The 17361-nt window shown below is 44.7% G+C and overlaps 1 protein-coding gene across 8 annotated transcripts in view; it reads left to right on the forward strand.

Moving 5' to 3' along the window:
- The window catches only part of LTBP1 (latent transforming growth factor beta binding protein 1), a 379724-nt gene that overhangs the window by 199295 nt on the left and 163068 nt on the right, over positions 1-17361 (forward strand). For all 8 annotated transcript variants that reach the window (XM_048843595.2, XM_075127005.1, XM_048843599.2 and 5 more), the window contains one exon: positions 2997-3068. In XM_048843595.2, coding sequence (XP_048699552.1) covers positions 2997-3068 — 72 coding nt within the window. The remainder of the gene's footprint in view (positions 1-2996; positions 3069-17361) is intronic.

Consider the following 17361-nt stretch of genomic DNA (forward strand, 5'->3'; position numbering starts at 1 on the left):
TACTTTACTGAATCAGGTCTACAACCTGTGGTAAACCCAGGACAAACAGCTACAAAAGGGGGGTACTAATTAGTCCCAGGGGATTAAAAGGCCCCTCCCTGGCCACTGAGAAAAGATAACCATGGGGCAATAAGGTTCAGCTAGGAAAGGGGTTGCTAGGGAACCAATTAGGTTCAGCTGACTCCAACTACTTGAGACCTTTTTAAACCCTCCCCTGAGTGGAAGGAGGAGAAGAGTGAGGGAGTGAGAGGAGCAGGGAAGCTGCCAGTAGGCTGTTTACAGCAAGGCACCAAACCTTCCCAGTAGGGAGGCTGCACTTCCTCCCCAGAAGGGAAGGAAAACAAGGACAAGGGACTGACTGAGGAGAGGAGTAGCAGGAGCCTGTGCCACCTATAAGGATTCGCCTTGCCCCAAACCTGAGTCTCTAAGGCTAGAAAGGACTGAGCCTACTGAGGCGAACAAGGTATTTTGCCACAAACCCTATAATGTACATACACCTTGGCTTGAAACAGCTTTTGTGGCTTGTATGCCCACAGGCTTAATAATACTGAAAAATATGAGCAGAAAATAGAAACAGGTTATATGTCAAAGTTTGTTTTTTTTAACAAGAGAACCTTTTGAATCAAACTGTACAGTGTTATATTACAAGTGGAGGCTGATGTCCGTTCAGAATGCTTGTCAATAATTAGTACTTGCTAAATGAATAAGAAAGAAATGTAGGATTTTATCCATCTCCCACATTGCTCAACTGTGAGCCAACCCAACACACCCCATACTCCACTTCACCTGCGGGAAGCAGTAATGCTGAAAAAGATTTGAGGGTCATGGTGAATAATCAGCTGAACATGAGCTCCCAGTATGATGCTGTGGTCAAAAGAACTAATATGATCCTGGGATGCATAAACAGGGGAATCTCAAGTAGGATTAGAGAAGAGGTTATTTTACCTCTGTATTTGGCATTAGTGCAACCACTGCTGGAATACTATGCCCTCAATTCAGTAAGACTGTTGATAAATCGGAGAGGGTTCTGAGAAGAGACAAGAGAATGATTAAAGGGTTAGAAAACATGATTTATAGTGATAAACTCAAGAAGCTCAATCTATTTAGCTTAACATAAAGAAGGTTAAGGGGTGCTTCATTACATCTGTAAGTATACGTGGGCTCTTCAGTCTAGCAGAGAAAGGTATAACATGATCCAATAGGTGGAAGTTGAATCTAGACACATTCAAACTGGAAATAAGGTGTAAATTTTTGACAGTGAGGCTAATTAACCATTGGAATAATTTACCAGGAGTCGTGCTAAATTCTCCAACACTGACATTTTTGAATCAAGATTGGATGTTTTTCTAAACGATCTACTCTAGGAATTATTTTTGGTAAATTCTGTGGCCTGTGTTATACAGGTTAGATTAGGTGATCACAATGGTTCCTTCCGGCCTTGGACTCTATGAAAATCCTTTTTCTCTCAATGCTTAGTCTGTACTGCTAAAATAAATAATGATTTGGTTTTAAGAAGGCTGTTTTGTCCCTGTATACCAGTGGTCACAGACTCCTGAATGGAAATAACTGCAGGTGCCAAGACTAGCTTGTTCCTGCTGGGTAAGGACGGTTGATATATCCAGTACAGTAGCAAGGGCTTGGTCTAAGAGTGGGCGAATTACATAATTTCACTCCAGCATACTTAAAGGCGATAGATAAAGGCATGATAACTTGCACCTGAGGTGGTGCAGTCAGAGAGACCAGGAAGGGGAAAGAGGTGGAGCTAACCCCATCACTGTGATAAATATCAATTCCAATTTTTTTTCATTTAAATTCAAAAAATTGCAGCCAGTTTAAAGGTCAAAATTGCGTATGTTTTAAACCCACAACCCATGAAGAAACAGATCTATTTCTGCTTAAAATATATCCAGGGAAGCTGCATCTGAGACTATTATTATTATTTATTATTATTTTATTTTATTAATTTGTATTACCACAGTGCCAATTAAGATAATATTATTGTTACCAATTAAGATAATGTTATTGTTCAGGATTAGACTTAGAAAATCAACCTCATAATATATCTTGGAGGAAAGAAACAATAAATAGAAACAAAACTATTAATTAGCTGAAGACTTTCTAGTTTGGCTAAAGTGAATTCATTTTGTGTTGTTATCCTTTATAATTCACATTAGATAATTTATAAATAATAGCCAACAAATGACAGTCTTTTAAAACTCAAAAAGATTAAAAAGATAAAGCATAAGTCTGTTTCCTTTCTTATAATTATGGTTGCACTATTATAAAAATAAAATATATGACTGACTATATTTTTCAATGGATCAGATATGTTCAGATTTATTATAGTGGGAGCAGCAACAACTGCCATCGTTAAGGTTGCATTCAGGTTCCTATTCTAACTCTGATTTCATTAGCTTGAACATTTCTAAAACAATTGTCTTCCAGGCTGAAATTTTCCAGCATGGCTACTTCCTGAAAGTGATATTTGTATTTTCAGCAGGGATGATTCAGTCATTTTTGAAAATGAGTAGAATGAAACAGAAAGTTTCCTAAGGGATTGCGTCAGGGTGTGAAAGTCCTGGAGTGGGGCTTAGCATGCTATAGCAGTGTCCATATGGGATGTTGCCATGTAGCAAGCTGGTGCACCGAGATTTATACCCTTGTCTTTTTATGGCAGTAACTTCCCATGTATACAAGCCATAATTTCAAAGAATTCCTGTCACGGTGTTATGTCATATTATCTGCAAAATGGTATTTGATTGAGTAATTAAAAATTGTAGTAATTCATTTAGCATACACAGAAGGAGACAGTGTTCAGATTGCATGTACAACCTAAATGTTGGCATTTCCTGACTTTTAAGTACTTAACTATGCATCCTTAAAAATGTAAATGTAAATTTTTTTGATAGAATTATATAGTAATTTGACTGTGATGCTCTCCATATAAATGTCATACATTGTAATAACTAACCAATAGTTTTCTTTTTTTCCCCCAGCTTACCCTGGATACACCCAAATGGTGGAATGCCCCCAAGGTTACAAGAGAATTAATGCTACCTTTTGTCAAGGTAAGATATTTGTCAACGATTAACTTCATTTGTTTTGAATAAATCTTTTGGGCTAAATTAATCCTAGGCCTAGTTCCACTGATTGCAGTTACGTGGATGAATTTGGCTCATTGATTGTGCTTGGGAGAAACGAGTGTAACTGAGTCCAAAATATTGGCAGTGGTCTAGCATAGCTTACTACAAAGCAAACAGCTGTTTGTACCCTTACTGGTCTTTTATGACATATGAAGGTAGTTTCATAAAATTTTACTTCTGTTGCTTTTTTATGAAAAATATCAGGCTCAGACTTTTTCTTTTGCTGAAGGATGTTAAGTCTACCTTTCCTGAGGCTGCAGTAGCATCTGCAGAGCAGTATGGGGGAAGGGGAGGGCAAAGGGAGGCCTTTCCCTAGTTACTCCTGATTTACACTGATGTGAGAGGAGAATCAGGCCCCATCATTCAAACAGCTCTTAAATGTTTGTGTATATATTGTACACAAAAACATAATCAACAGAAACTATAAATAGAAACCAAATAAGACGGAAGTGGTAACACAGGATAGCTTTCTAAAAGCCATTGGCATTGAATTAAATCCTGCCGGTGGCACAAGGCAAGACCCTACAGAAACCCAGAAGCTTCACTACAAGAGCAATGGCCCCCAAACACAGCCTGCCCTGCTGAGCTAAGACTGGCCAGCTCAGCCAATGGTATCACCACCGCAGCAAGTGGTGAGACGTGACCTCAGACAGAAGCTCCCTTCCTCCCTTCTGTGTAGCCGTGTACTCCTCTGTAGTGTGTGAACTACCACCCTATGGAGGCCTCTCCTCTGCCACATGGACAGGCTTTGAATTGAGCACTATTCTGCAGGGCTCCATGTGCTCAGCCATGCCCTGGGATGCATGATCAAGCCTTTAATAAGGCAGATAAGTACATTCAAATTGGAAAGTTATGAAATAATTTGACCTTAATTGGATGTTTCCTGTTTCCTAATTTGATAGTTTTTAATAGAATCTTCACTTTGATTTCTAGGTTTTCCAGTATTTGCATTTTTCTGAGAAAACTGTAACATTCTCATAAAGGATGTTTTTTCTTGAGCTTTTCCTGATCCTTCTGGAGGCTCTTTCAACCTTAACTTCAAATTAAGCAAGCTTTATTTTTTGCCTAAGAATTTGTTATTTAAGTCACAGTACGATATAAGTTTTTTCTGTCCACTGAGAAATAATTACACGCTGTCAGGTTTTTGTTTTAATTTCTGCTTAGTAGGTAACCAAACCATGGTGTCATTACACTGTTGACAAGTAATGGCCATGAGTCTGATTTTGAGCTCATTTATACCTGTTTTCGTTTGTAACTCCACTGACTTCAATAGAGTTATTTCAGTGTTGTTTTTAGGGCCCTGCCAAATTCACAGACATGAAAAAACACGTCACAGACCGTGAAATCTGATATTCCCCCATGAATTCTGGTCTTCTGTGTGTTTTTATCCTATACTATACAGATTTCATGGTGGAGACCAGCGTTTCTCAAATTGGGGATCCTGACCCAAAAGGGAGTTGCTGGGGGGGGGGGGTCACAAGATTATTTTAGGGGGGTTGCAGTATTGTTACCCTTACTTCTGCACTGCCTTCAGAGCTGGATGGCCAGAGAGCGGCAGCTGTTGGCCGGGTGCCCAGCTCTGAAGGCAGCACCCTGCCAGAGGCAGCACAGAAATAAAGTAGCAGTACTGCAAATCCCCCCCACCCCACCCCTACAATAATCTTGTGACACTCCCCTCCCCCCCTACAATTACAATACGGTGAAATTTCAGATTTAAATAGCTGAAATCATGAGATTTACTATTTTTGAAATCCTGTGACCATGAAATTGACTAAAATGGACCATGAATTTGGTAGGGCCCTAGTTATGTTGGTGTAGAATTGAAGGTAGAATAATTCCTCAGCACAATCAGAGCAATTCATTGCTTAATGTATGTTACAAGAACAAGTTGACTACCTGCCTTAAGTAAGTCTCTGTTAAGACATCCTTCAAGCAGAGATGGGCACCTGGGCCAGGAAAGCGGTGGATGAGGCTTGAGCCCACGTCGAGTGCGCTGTAATAGGCGGACTTGGAACCTTGGCGAGGTCGAAGCAAGAACAGATGCAGGCCGTGATCCATAATGAAATGTCATGTGAAGAGACTGGGAGCCTTTCATCCAGTCTGTCACTGGTATGAACAGTCGATTCAATTTCCTGAAAAGTTTTGTGCTCTCAGTGTAGTCATGAGCTCACTCAGTCAGCACCAAATCAAAACTACAGTGATCTTTATTTGGAATGGTTGGGGCTGATGTGCTATAACTGAAGCATTTGAGATCTCTCTCCGGACGTCTAGTGAATGAAGTCTCTGCTCCCGCGCATTGGCATGCGACTTGGGATAGAAGACTGGTAGAAAAATGTCTTGTCCAATGTGGAATTGTGGTACCACCTTTGACAGGAAGGCTGGGTGAGGCCTGAGCTGTACCTTGTCCTTATGGAAGATCGCGTAGGGGAGGTTGGATGTTAGTGCTTTTAACTCGGACACCCTCCTGGCTGAAGTGATGGCAACCAGGAACAGTACCTTCCATGAGAGATAGAGAAGGGAGCATGTAGCCAGTGGTTCAAATGGAGCTCCCATTAGTCTGGAGAGGACCAGATAGAGATCCCAAGTGGGTATATTGTATTTGGACATAGCGTCCCAAGAGTTAAAGCTATACCTGCTGAGGATAGCCTACTGGTTGGTTATCCTCAGCTGTAGGCCCCCAGCAGCATACACTTTCCTGCCAAAGAGGTCCATGTGTTTGACCTCCTTAGCCTTGTGGGCTGGCGCCTGTTGCCCCTGGTGGTCTTTCTCATTCACCATTGAGACCACCAAGGAGCAGGGATGTGGGTGAGAGAATAAAAACTCATATCCCTTGGGGGAGAAAGTATTTTCTCTCCATACCCCTGGCGGTGGGCGGAATGGAGGCTGAAGTGTGCCACAAGGTCTTGTTGTTATTCTGGATTGTTTTAATTATTGGCAGTGCCACTCTGGAAGGACCCTCTGGAAGGACCCTCTGGAGCAAGGATGTCCACTATTGGGTCCTCCTGTTTGGTTACCTCCTCCGCCTGTAGGCCCATGTTATGGGCAGTGCGGCGGAGTCGATCCTGGTGAGCCCTGTGGTCAGTGGTCAGGGGACCTGAGGCTGATGCTCCTGCCACTGCTTCACCAGGCGACGATGATGAGGTGATAACTGGGGTACAGGGTCCTGGTGGCCCTCAAGCTGTCCTGGTTGTTCCTAGGCTGTGCTAGGTTCCCCCGTTGTTCCAGCCCAGTTGGGAGTGTCCTGGGCTACAGGTCGCACTGGAGCCGCATCCCCTGACTGCTCTGCAGTTTGAGGGGGCAGCCTGGCGAGGGTCGCTTCCATCACCCGAGGGGCAGGTTTATCCCTTGGTGAGTGGGAGGGGTGATGTCCCGAGGCCACCGACCTGGAGGGCCGCGAAGGGGTACCCTGGGCCTTGTGGTAAGCTCAGGGGGTCCAGAAAGGCCACTGTGCAGGGGGTGGTCACTGTGGCTGCCATGCCATTTGGACATCTCTCTGGCGCTTACTGGACCTATGCCTACCGTGCCTTGAATTAAACAGTTCGGCGAGGAACCCGAGGGCGACGACCAAGGCAGTGCCGACAGCCCCTGTGCCGACAGTCGGTGCCGTGAAGAAGAGGTTTGGGATCGGTGTCACGATTACCGCATCGAGGATCGGTGCCGGCTGTCCCTCGATTGAGACCAGTGCCGCACGTACTGTGCCCCGGTGCCGTGAGACAGTGCGGATCCTCTGAGGGTGTCCTAGATTGGCGCTGACCCTGGGAGATGCAGATCTCCTCCCAGTGCCATGCAAACTTGTACTGTGGGCAGTGCTGGGGAGTGGTGGTGTGGGGATGCGGATTGGGAACGGTGCCGGTCTGGCAACAAGGGCTTGCCTCTAGATGGTACCAGTCTAGGCGGTGCTGGAGGCTTGTCCCTGATGGTCAAGGGCAGAGGCGCCATAATTTCAATGAGGTCCTTAGCAGCCCCAAAAGTGTCCGGCATGGAGGGTGGCTCCAACGGCTCCAACATCTCCACCAGGCACTGCCGGAGGGTCACTAAGTGCCGGACTCAACGGTGCTTGGGGCACCAGAGTCGATGGCACGAGTTCCTGCTGCGTGGTGGCCGAGTCTTTTCTCTGGAGCAGCAATACATTCCCTAATGATCTCGCAGCCCTCTGAGGAGAGCGCCTTCTGTCTGTCTTCTTTTGCCGCTTGTGTGGCACCAGTGACGTGGAGCAGAGCCAGAGCACTGCTCCTTGCTGCGGTGCCAGGGATTTTCGGTGCCGAGGGTCTCTCCTGCCAGAGTCCTTCCTCGGCACTGAGTCACGGATTGATGCCGGGGCGCTCCGCCCTGATGAACTTGGGCTTGGGGCTGGGCGGTCCGGTGTCGCAGGACGGAGTGCGGCTTCCATCAATAGTTGTTTTAAACGGAAGTGTCTCTCCTTCTTGGTTCTAGGCTTGAAAGCTTTACAAATCTTACAGCACTGCAACTGATGCGCCTCCCCTAAGCACCTATGGCATGAGTTGTGAGGGTCACTATTGGGCATAGGCTTCCGGCAAACACCGCAAGACTTAAACCCCTGGGCTTGAGGCATGCCCCGCAGCCCAAGGTGGGGTGACAGGATACGAACAATCCCGGTCACCAACCACTACTAACAACTATATTAACATCTCTTAACCTTGTGCCTAGTTCTTTGTAGTTTTAGTTTTAAGGGAGCACTTGCGAGCAAGTGAACACAGTTCCAATGCCACCATGGATGGTAAGAAGGAACTGAAGTGGGGTCAGTTCGGCAGGGTCATATATTGAGCACCATGAAGGCACCACTCCAGGGTGCTCCCTAGCCAACCCAACAGGAGCTGCTAAGGGAGAAGTTTCCGATGACCTTCCATGTGGCGTGCACGCACCTGATTGGAATTGACGTGAACAAGCACTCGAAGAAGAACTTCGTTACACGAGGATAAAGAAGCATATAGCAACCAGCCAAGTAAAGAAATGGTGATACCAAAAAGCAAAACAAAAAACTGCTTTGAAGCGCACATAACATAAACTTCAAAAACTGCTGCCTCTGGGGGGATGTGAACTGCAATCTGAGTTTCTCTGTCAGATGCTTTGGGGTACGTGCTGCCAAATTCCTGACACACAAGCACTGCCCATGTCCCTTGCTCTGGATGAGGGCTAGAGGCATCAGATGTGTCAGAAGACTGGGACCACTAGAAAAGGAAGGTGGTGGGAATGCCATGAGCTTCAGCCTGACCTATGAGGCTTCCCACTGGAGAAAGATGGGGCACAGAAAAAGGAGGAAACAGAGAAAGATGGCAGGAAGAGATGCCACATGTTGGTGGCAACTTCCTGACAGGGAACCTGGATAGAAGTGAGGGAGATGAGGGCAAGGCACATCGAGGCCAAGCCCCTTGTCAGACATACAGATAGTACATATTTAGTAGCAAGATGCTCCTAACCAGGTCCAGGAGATTATCTGACTGGTTTGGATTGTGCATATAACAGTGTAATCATTCTGGATATTAGCTACAGGGTTTCTCAGCATCTGCAAAGGAGACAGGATCTTCATTTCAGCATACTGGCTGTCTCAAGATTATCCCCATCCTGCTGAGCATGGTCTGGTCGAGAAGGAGGTAGAGACTGCTCCATATATGGGCAGTCTCTTTTTATATGTTCCTGGTAGCACACAATCTCCAGCGACACCTTCGGTGTTCCTCCTCCTCCTTCTTGGCACCCTTAACAGTTACGGGTTCTCTGGTCTTCCTCCCCCATCCAGACCCTTAAACTGCTGACCCCCTGTGGGAATGTCCACGTTTACAAACTCCTCTGTTTAACTGCCACAACTAGCCTGACTGGTTGATGCTGTCTGACCCATAGGCATGGCATTGTCCGGGAGACTCTAAAGGAACTATTCTAAAATGGCAGTGTCCATAGTATCGGCCACACCTTAGGTGTCCGGCCTCAGCCAACAAGTAGCCCAGTCTTTCCATTTTTAGGCAAAAGCCTCGGGCCATAATCTCCCAGTCCATCTAGTGGCTCAAAATTTTTGCGAATACTTTTCTGTCGAAAGTCACCTAGTTGAGGAGGGCCACCTTAACCACTTTGTAGTCCTTTGCTTGCTCATCACTGAGAGCTATGTAGGCTGCCTGATCTTCCCTTGCCAAATAGGTTGCAAGCTGTAGGCCCCGAATTTCTTATCCCATCCTGCCATCATAGGCACTCTCAAATGTGACCAAAACCGCTTCAGGGTCTTCCGCCTAGCCTGTCTTGCAGAGGCCTACCTCTTGCCTTGCGCCCTAATGCCGATCCCTGCTGCAGGACTCACCACCCTTTTTTTTAGTAGTTGCTACTGCACCTGGGCTTGCTCCCTTATAAATTATCTGCAGGCTTTTTTGTTGCTCAACCTGCTAGGTGAGCAAGGACTGTCTCTTCAAATGGTGGGATTTCTAGACGGTCTGCCAGGTCTTCTGTGTTTCCTTCTGCTGTTCAACCAGCCATTGTAACGTCTCCTCCCTCCCCCCACCTACTAAATCTTTCCATCTGCTTCCCTCATCAAGTTCTCCATCTACATAGAAAAACGCAGGATCCTAGACAAGCCCCCTTGTGTGACAGGCACCCTCTGCTCCCATCTTCTTTGCTCTCCCACTGGCTGCTCAGAGACCTTCCTATTGTACATACATTGTGTAGTTTATTTACAGTGCTTCACCACTCCACCTCTTACATACTTATGCTGTCATACTATTTATACAGTCATTCAGTTTAACTACTTTGTCTCCCAATGGGTGGGGTGTGTGCTTTTATCTGGTCTCCTAGTTAATGAGCTAATTAGCCCATTAGCTACCTGGCCCCAATCTGATCTGGTAATCAGGAATTCCTGTCCTTAATCAGGTCCTCTTTGCTGCTTAACTGGTTAAATCTAACTGGTTCAGTTGCTGATTTTCAGCACTCTGGCTCCATATGAGGAGACTGTCTGGGACTACCCCTTTCTGAAAATGCTGCTGGCCATGTGTCATACGTGGTAGAAGGGACTAACAGTTTGCCTGAGCGAGCAATGCTCGGAATGTATTTTCAGAGCCCTTTCTACAGCCAAACAACTCTCTGAAAATTGGTATCGTGTTCAGGGCAGCCAAGAGAGAGTGCACTTTTCTCCCAGAGAGTACCCAACTCACACCACTTCTTCAAGTGCTGTCCCTGTGGGTGCTCCACTCCAGATGAGTGTGTCCCAGTTGATTGGACATCCTCAATAGCAGTGCCTGGCTGGGCTGTGTGCGTGCCCCAGCTGTCTCATAGAATCATAGACTTTAAGGTCAGAAGGGACCATTATGATCAGCTAGTCTGACTTCCTGCACAATGCAGGCCACAGAATCTCACCCACCCACTCCTGTAACAAACCCCTGACCTATGTCTGAGCTATTGAAGTCCTCAAATTGTGGTTTAAAGAATTCAAGGTGCAGAGAATCCTCCAGCAAGTGACCCGTGCCCCATGCTGCAGTGGAAGGTCAGTGCGCACACAGCCTAACCCCCTCAGTTCCTTTTCTACTGTCCTCAGCCGAAGACGGAGCTCGGAACAGTGCCATTTCTCTCTCCTAAAAACAGAAAATAGCTAGCATAAATTAGCGTTTTAGTGTTTTCTTTTGTAGTTAGTTGATTTTAAAAAAAATTTTTTTTTCTTTCTTCTCTTCCTCCTCCTGCTGGGTTTTTTTTCGCTCTCCTGTGTTCCCCTCAGGAACACACCACTTTCTTTAACAATAATGCCAGGCTCCCCTGGCTTTAAAAGACGTAATTCTTGCCACAAGGCAATACCCAGGTCCAATGGGCACCTACAGTGCGTGAGGTGCCTCGGTGAGGAGCATATCCCATCGAAATGCACCCACTATGGCAACCTGAAGCCGAGAGCCCGCCGTGACAGGATTTGAGGCTCAAGATGATCCTTATGGAGAAATTTCTCCATGCAGGATCTAGCAAGGACAACCACAAAGTCCTCCACCAAAGACTCCCCAGTGCGGTCTGAGCCCACAAGAAGCACCGTTCCATCCTCTCAGGAAAAGAGGAAGTGAACTTCTATTTCTCCACAGGGGGATCCACATAAAAAGAAGAGGTCCCTTGCGAGTTCATTATCATTGGTGCCTATGGCCCCCAGAGCCAGTACTTATGATTCTCCTGGTACCTCTGGCACCAGCCATGCCCTGGCACCAAAGCCCAAGGAGTCGAGACACAAACCCTCTCAAGACTCCTCCACGGCACTGGGCACAACAGCAACAGTGACTGACACAGCATGGATCATACAATTGCCCCCGGCACTGGTGGCGGCTTCGGCACTGCCAATGCCCACAGCACCAACTTTGCATGCAGCACCCGCGAACGGCACCGCAAAGCACCACTCGGTGCAGATGAAATCGATGCATAAATCAAATGGTTGCCACTCGACCTCACACCAATACCAGCACCGCCACACTATCTGACTCAGACGGCCATTACTGTTTCCTCGGTACCACGCTGGTCACGTATTAGTACTCCCCGACCTCCCCTGTGGCATTGTCCACCTTCACAGATTCGGACATCTTCTCTCTTCACCAATCTCCCCCATACTCCAAAAAGGAAGATGGGGAACAGCTCAGACCTAAGCACCGCCACTCTCAGGTGCCCTGCTAGTGGTACAGACAACCATGGATGTTCCCCCCACCCCCATGCCCTTCCCAATCCAATGACCACCTTGGGACCCATGGGCGGCATATAGGTCACATTATTCTAGGACCTCCTCTCCACGAAAGGGAGACGTACGCTTTCCACCCACATCGCCAGCACCCGCTACTTCCGTGGCCCCTGAGCAAGACACAGAAGCACCTCAGATTGAGATGGAGACAGAGGATGTGCGCCTTGCACACAATCCCTCTTCCTCTCTGCACAAGGCGATAATGCCACCTCCGCCCACGACAGCTGATGACCTTAAGCAATTCCAGCACTTATGTAAATGAATTGCTACTAGCCAGGACATTCCCCAAGAGGAGGTTCAGGAGAATTAGCACAAACTACTGCAGATACTCCAACCTTCCTCTGCTTCAAAAATTGCTGTCCCAATTAACAAGGCCATTCTCCAACCCAGTGGAGGCAATATGGAAAACACCTGCTACTGCACCTCCAACATGCAAGAGGACTGACAGAAAATATTTCTTACCCACAAAGGGCATGGACTTTCTTTTTTCACACCCACAGCCCAATTCTTTGGTTGTGGATGCAACAAATCACAGAGCCAAACAATTCCAAAATCAGGCCATGCCACAAGATAAAGAGCACAAACATCTAGACCTACTGTGCAGTAAGGTGTACATATCATCGACTCTACAGTTCCGAATTGCAAATTACAGCGCCCTTCTAGCTAAATATGATTTTGACAATTACGGGAAACTGTTTGAATTCTCTGCTGACCTCCTGGAGAGCAAAAGAGCTGAGCTCAAAACTGTGCTTATCAAAGGACAGCTAATATCTAGAATGGTGCTGCAGGCAGCCCTAAACATGGCTGACACAGCAGCCTGCACTACTGCCACGACAATCGTAATGAGAAGAGCCTCATGGCTCTTATCCTCTGGCATACCCAAAGAACTCCAGATGAAGGTAGAAGATCTATCTTTTGACAAAGACAAGCTGTTCTCTGCCAAAACAGAGAGACCCTTCACGCTATGAAGAACTCGCTTGCCACGCTGTGAACACTGGGCATATATACACCACCTCAAAAGAGGAAGAGGTACCAGCCCTACCAACGCCCCAGGGAATCTCCCTATGCCTGACCTCACTCCAGACCCTACGAAGTGGGAAGACAAACAGACCACCTCGACGCCAGTTGTCTTGGCACCTCAATCAACGACATCAAAACCACAGTTTAGAATCTTTGATCGAGGGTTTGAACGACCTCCCCATCTTACCAGCTATACAGTGCCCATTTGGGCCACCACCTACGCCATTTCCATCATGTGTGGGAGCTGATCACATAAGACTGCTGGGTCTTAGAGATAATCTTATCGGGCTACTCCGTCCCATTCATTACCCGCCCTCCTACCCAACCCACCTCCTTGTCCCTCTTCAGGGACCCCTCCCACGAGCACCTTCTGAGGCAGGAGGTACAACACCTCCTCCTCCTAGGAGCTGTGGAACTAGTTCCCACTCGTCACAGAGGGAGGGGATTCTATTCCTGCTACTTTCTGACACACAAGAAAAACAGAGGTTGGCGCCCAATATTAGACCTCAGAAAACTCAACAAATTTGTATGCTCCCAAAAATTCAAGATGGTCACTCTAGGCACCATAATACCGGTGCTGGAACAAGGAGACTGATTTTCATCCCTCGACCTACAAGATGCATACTTTCATATCACAATACATGCATCCCACAGATGGTTCCTTTGATTCACAGTGAGACATGACCATTTCCAATTTGCATCTGATGAAGTGAGCTGTAGCTCACGAAAGCTTATGCTCAAATAAATTGGTTAGTCTCTAAGGTGCCACAAGTACTCCTTTTCTTTTTGCGAATACAGACTAACATGGCTGCTACTCTGAAACCTGTCATTTCCAATTCAGAGTGCTATCATTCGGACTCTCTACAGCACCCAGAGTATTCTCCAAAACTCTGGCAGTAGTTGCTGCATACCTGTGCAGGCAGGGCATCATCCTCTTCCATACCTGGATCACTGTGTGTTTGAGAACTGTGGCTCTAGATACCTTTGCTACAGTAAGTCCCATCTTGCTGGCATAGAAGGATTTGGGTTAATTTTTGCAGCTGTGTTTGCTGATAGAGATCAACTGACTGTTCCTTAGAATGACAACTGAGACTGTTAATAAACATTTTTCAATTATATTACAATACCTACATTAGCAACTAAAGCTGTTTTCTTTAATCCTGTCAGTGTGTATTAAGTTGCCAGCAGGATTGTTTTATTATTCAAGTAATCAAACATAATGGAGGTTGTAAGATGCAAATAGCATACATTTCATATAGTTGGGGAGATGAGAGAAATTAACAACCTTGCTGTGTCACATGGGAACAATATTTTAAATTTCATTAGCATTTACAATCATAATTGATGTTCCTAAAGACAATAAAAAATAAGAGCCCAACTGTCAACCCTTACTAACATTTGGAGAAAACTTAAATGAATAGTCCCAATATAGCCAAGTAAGTGCTCACTAACATGACTAAGAGTTCCACAAATGAGCCCTAAATTAAATATTCCACACTTAGTTAATTTATAGAATGAGTTGTCACATATGTTAGGTAATTTAATATATGCACACTTCTGTCAGGGCAATAACTACTAAATAACATTTAACAATTGACTTATGAGTAACTTCTAATTAAGAAACTTCTGATTAAGAAACCTCTAAGAAATTATGTGGTACTTTGACAAATTCTAATTTTCATGTAACTGATATAGAAGATTTATTTTGTTTAAGATTAACACTCTAAAACAGTTTAAATGTATGAGTCTATTGTTGAGAAGTAAATAAAACCCTTTGTAATAAATGTGAATAAACGTTTTTCATTCAGCTTAATTACTTGTTGAGTTAAGTCAGTAAATACACTTCATGCTCAGAATTTAGAACTAGGATGTGGTTCTGCTCTGAGAACTGACTGTGGAGGTCCCTACCAGGGGTACCTGTTCCCATAGTGCTGTGGGCCTGGAACCTTGTAGAAAGCAGGAGTGTTTGTGTCCCCTGGCATGAAAAGTTTGCATCAGAGGTTATAAAAAGGGGACCACAATGCTTTTCAGTTCCTTTCTGGCCACTGGCTTTGAGTATCAGAGCCTTTGTTCCCTTGCCCTACAAGTGTCCTTCATTATTTTCTCTCCATAATTTGGGATTTTTTCCATGTTTTCTCTTTTATTTGCCAGCTAGGGTAATTACTATTTAGTGTAGTTTGTTCTTAGTGCACTCTTCTGTTCGGAAAAACAATGAGGAGTCTGGTGGCACCTGAAAGACTAACAGATTTATTTGGGCATAAGCTTTCATGGGTAAAAAACCCACTTCTTCAGATGCATGGAGTGACTCAGATACAGACTAACACGGTTACCCTTCTGATCTTCTGTTTGGGGCTCAGTCCTAGTTTCAGATCAGTACAAGTTCTAATCCATCTCCTTTGGTTAGGGTTTTCACCTTGGACCAGCATAGAATCATATGATCATAGAAATGTAGGGCTGGAAGGGACCTCAATAGGTCATCTAGTCCAGTCCCCTGCTCTGAGGCAGTACTAAATATGATCTACATCAGCGTTTCCCAAACTGTGTTCCGTGGAACACTGGTGTTCCGCACGATGTGAATAGGTGTTCCGTGAAAGAATCATAATTAAAAAAAAAAAGGGGGTCTTTTAAATTTTTTTAATTTTAAATTTGGCATATTTGAAGCGTAGCTTACAACTATTTTTGAATGACTATAATTTAATGTAAAATTCTTTTCCCGGTATTATTCCTAATATTAAGCGAATTTGTGATAGAAAAATGCAGAAACACCAATCCCATTAAATCCAAATTTGTATTTCTGTTTATAAAAATAGATTTTCCTAGTAAAAATCTAATTTGTTTGGTGTTTGTGTATGTATAAAAACAGGTTTTTTTTAAGTAGAACACTGTTTTTAATTTTGACTCTTGCACTTGATTTTTGTGCTACTTTATACGTGCTTTCCACTTAGAAATTGTTAGTTCAGGTTATTTTAAATTTGTATTTTTGCTTTGTTTTATAAAATAAAATATATTTGAGCATAAATAACGCATTTTTTTTATTTGAAAACCAGACGACTACAAAATAATATTATAAGTGTTCTGTAATAGGCTAAAAAGTGTTCTGTGGCCAAAAAAGTTTGGGAAACACTGATCTAGACCATCCCTGACAGGTGTTCGTTTAACCTGTTCTTAAAAACCTCCAGTGATGAAGATTCACCTACCTCCCTAGTGTTTCAGTGCTTAACTACCCTTACAGTTTGGAAGTTTTTCCTAATGTCTAACGTAAATCTCCCTTGCTGCAATTTAAGCTCATTACTTGTTGTCCAGTCCTCCGTGGATAAGGAGGACACTTTATCACGCTCCTCTTTATAACAACCTTTTTTACAAATACTTGAAGATTGTTACCATGTCCTCCCTCAGTCTTCTCTTCTCCGGGTGAAACAAACCCAATTTTTTCAATCTTTCCTTGCAGGTCATGTTTTCTAGCTCTTTTATCGTTTTTGTTGCTCTCCTCTGGACTTTCTCCAGTTTGTCCGCATCTTTCCGAAGTGGCTCTCAGAACTGGACACAATACTACAGCACAGCCTTATCAGTGCTGTGTAGAGTTGAAGAGTTCCTTCTTGTCTTGCTTGCAACACTCTTGCTAATGCATCCCAGAAAAAAGTTTGCTTTTTTTACAACAGTGTTGCATTGTTGACTCATATTTAGTTTGTGATCCCACCCTTTGCTGCCAAACATGGGAAAATAATGGGCTTCATAAGATATGCCTCCGATGAGACCAACATATTAGTATCCAACTAGCATGTCAGGTTACTTGTACTGTTTGGGGGAAGGACAATTGTCCAGAAAGTGATTTCATTGTGCTACCTTAACTCCCAGAGCCTGATACAATAGGTCAGGGGTGCTCAACCTATGGTCCGTGGCACAGCCCACCAGAGCATTTCATAAGGCCCATGGCGGGGCTCAGGCTGTCAGCCCCACACTGTGGGTCTAGGGCTGTCTGCGCCACATGGCAGGGCTCCTGGTATCAGCTTTGGGAGGTGGGGCTCAGGCTATCAGCTCTGGGCAGCTCTTTATTTTGATTTGGGAGAGGGTGATGTGTTCTTTACTGTTTTTTCCCCTGTTTTCTATCATTCTGATACCCGTTTTATTCACTGATTTCTTTGTTTTTAAATAGACAATACCATAAATAGAAACAGCCTATCTAAATACATACGAAACAAGCTGAACTTAAAATATAAATCCATACAGGTGACTTTAAATCTTTTTAAAATATGTGGAATCTGTTTGGCCCACACAAAGTTGTGCTTAGATTTGTGTGACCCTCCTGTGTAGTAAGGTTGGGCACCACTGCATAGTGAGACTCATGGAGGAGGCATTGGCAATGTATCAGCTCTGGACTTTCAATCTGTGTGCTTCTTGGTTTCATTGAGGGCTTCAGGTTCCAAGTCTAAAGGCTTGTTCAGTCCATACTGCATAGATCTGATGATGATCTCTGATCCTAACAGACTAACCTATGCTGAGTCATTG

This window comes from Caretta caretta, chromosome 3 (assembly GCF_965140235.1).
Source record: "Caretta caretta isolate rCarCar2 chromosome 3, rCarCar1.hap1, whole genome shotgun sequence".
NCBI classification, from domain to species: domain Eukaryota; kingdom Metazoa; phylum Chordata; order Testudines; family Cheloniidae; genus Caretta; species Caretta caretta.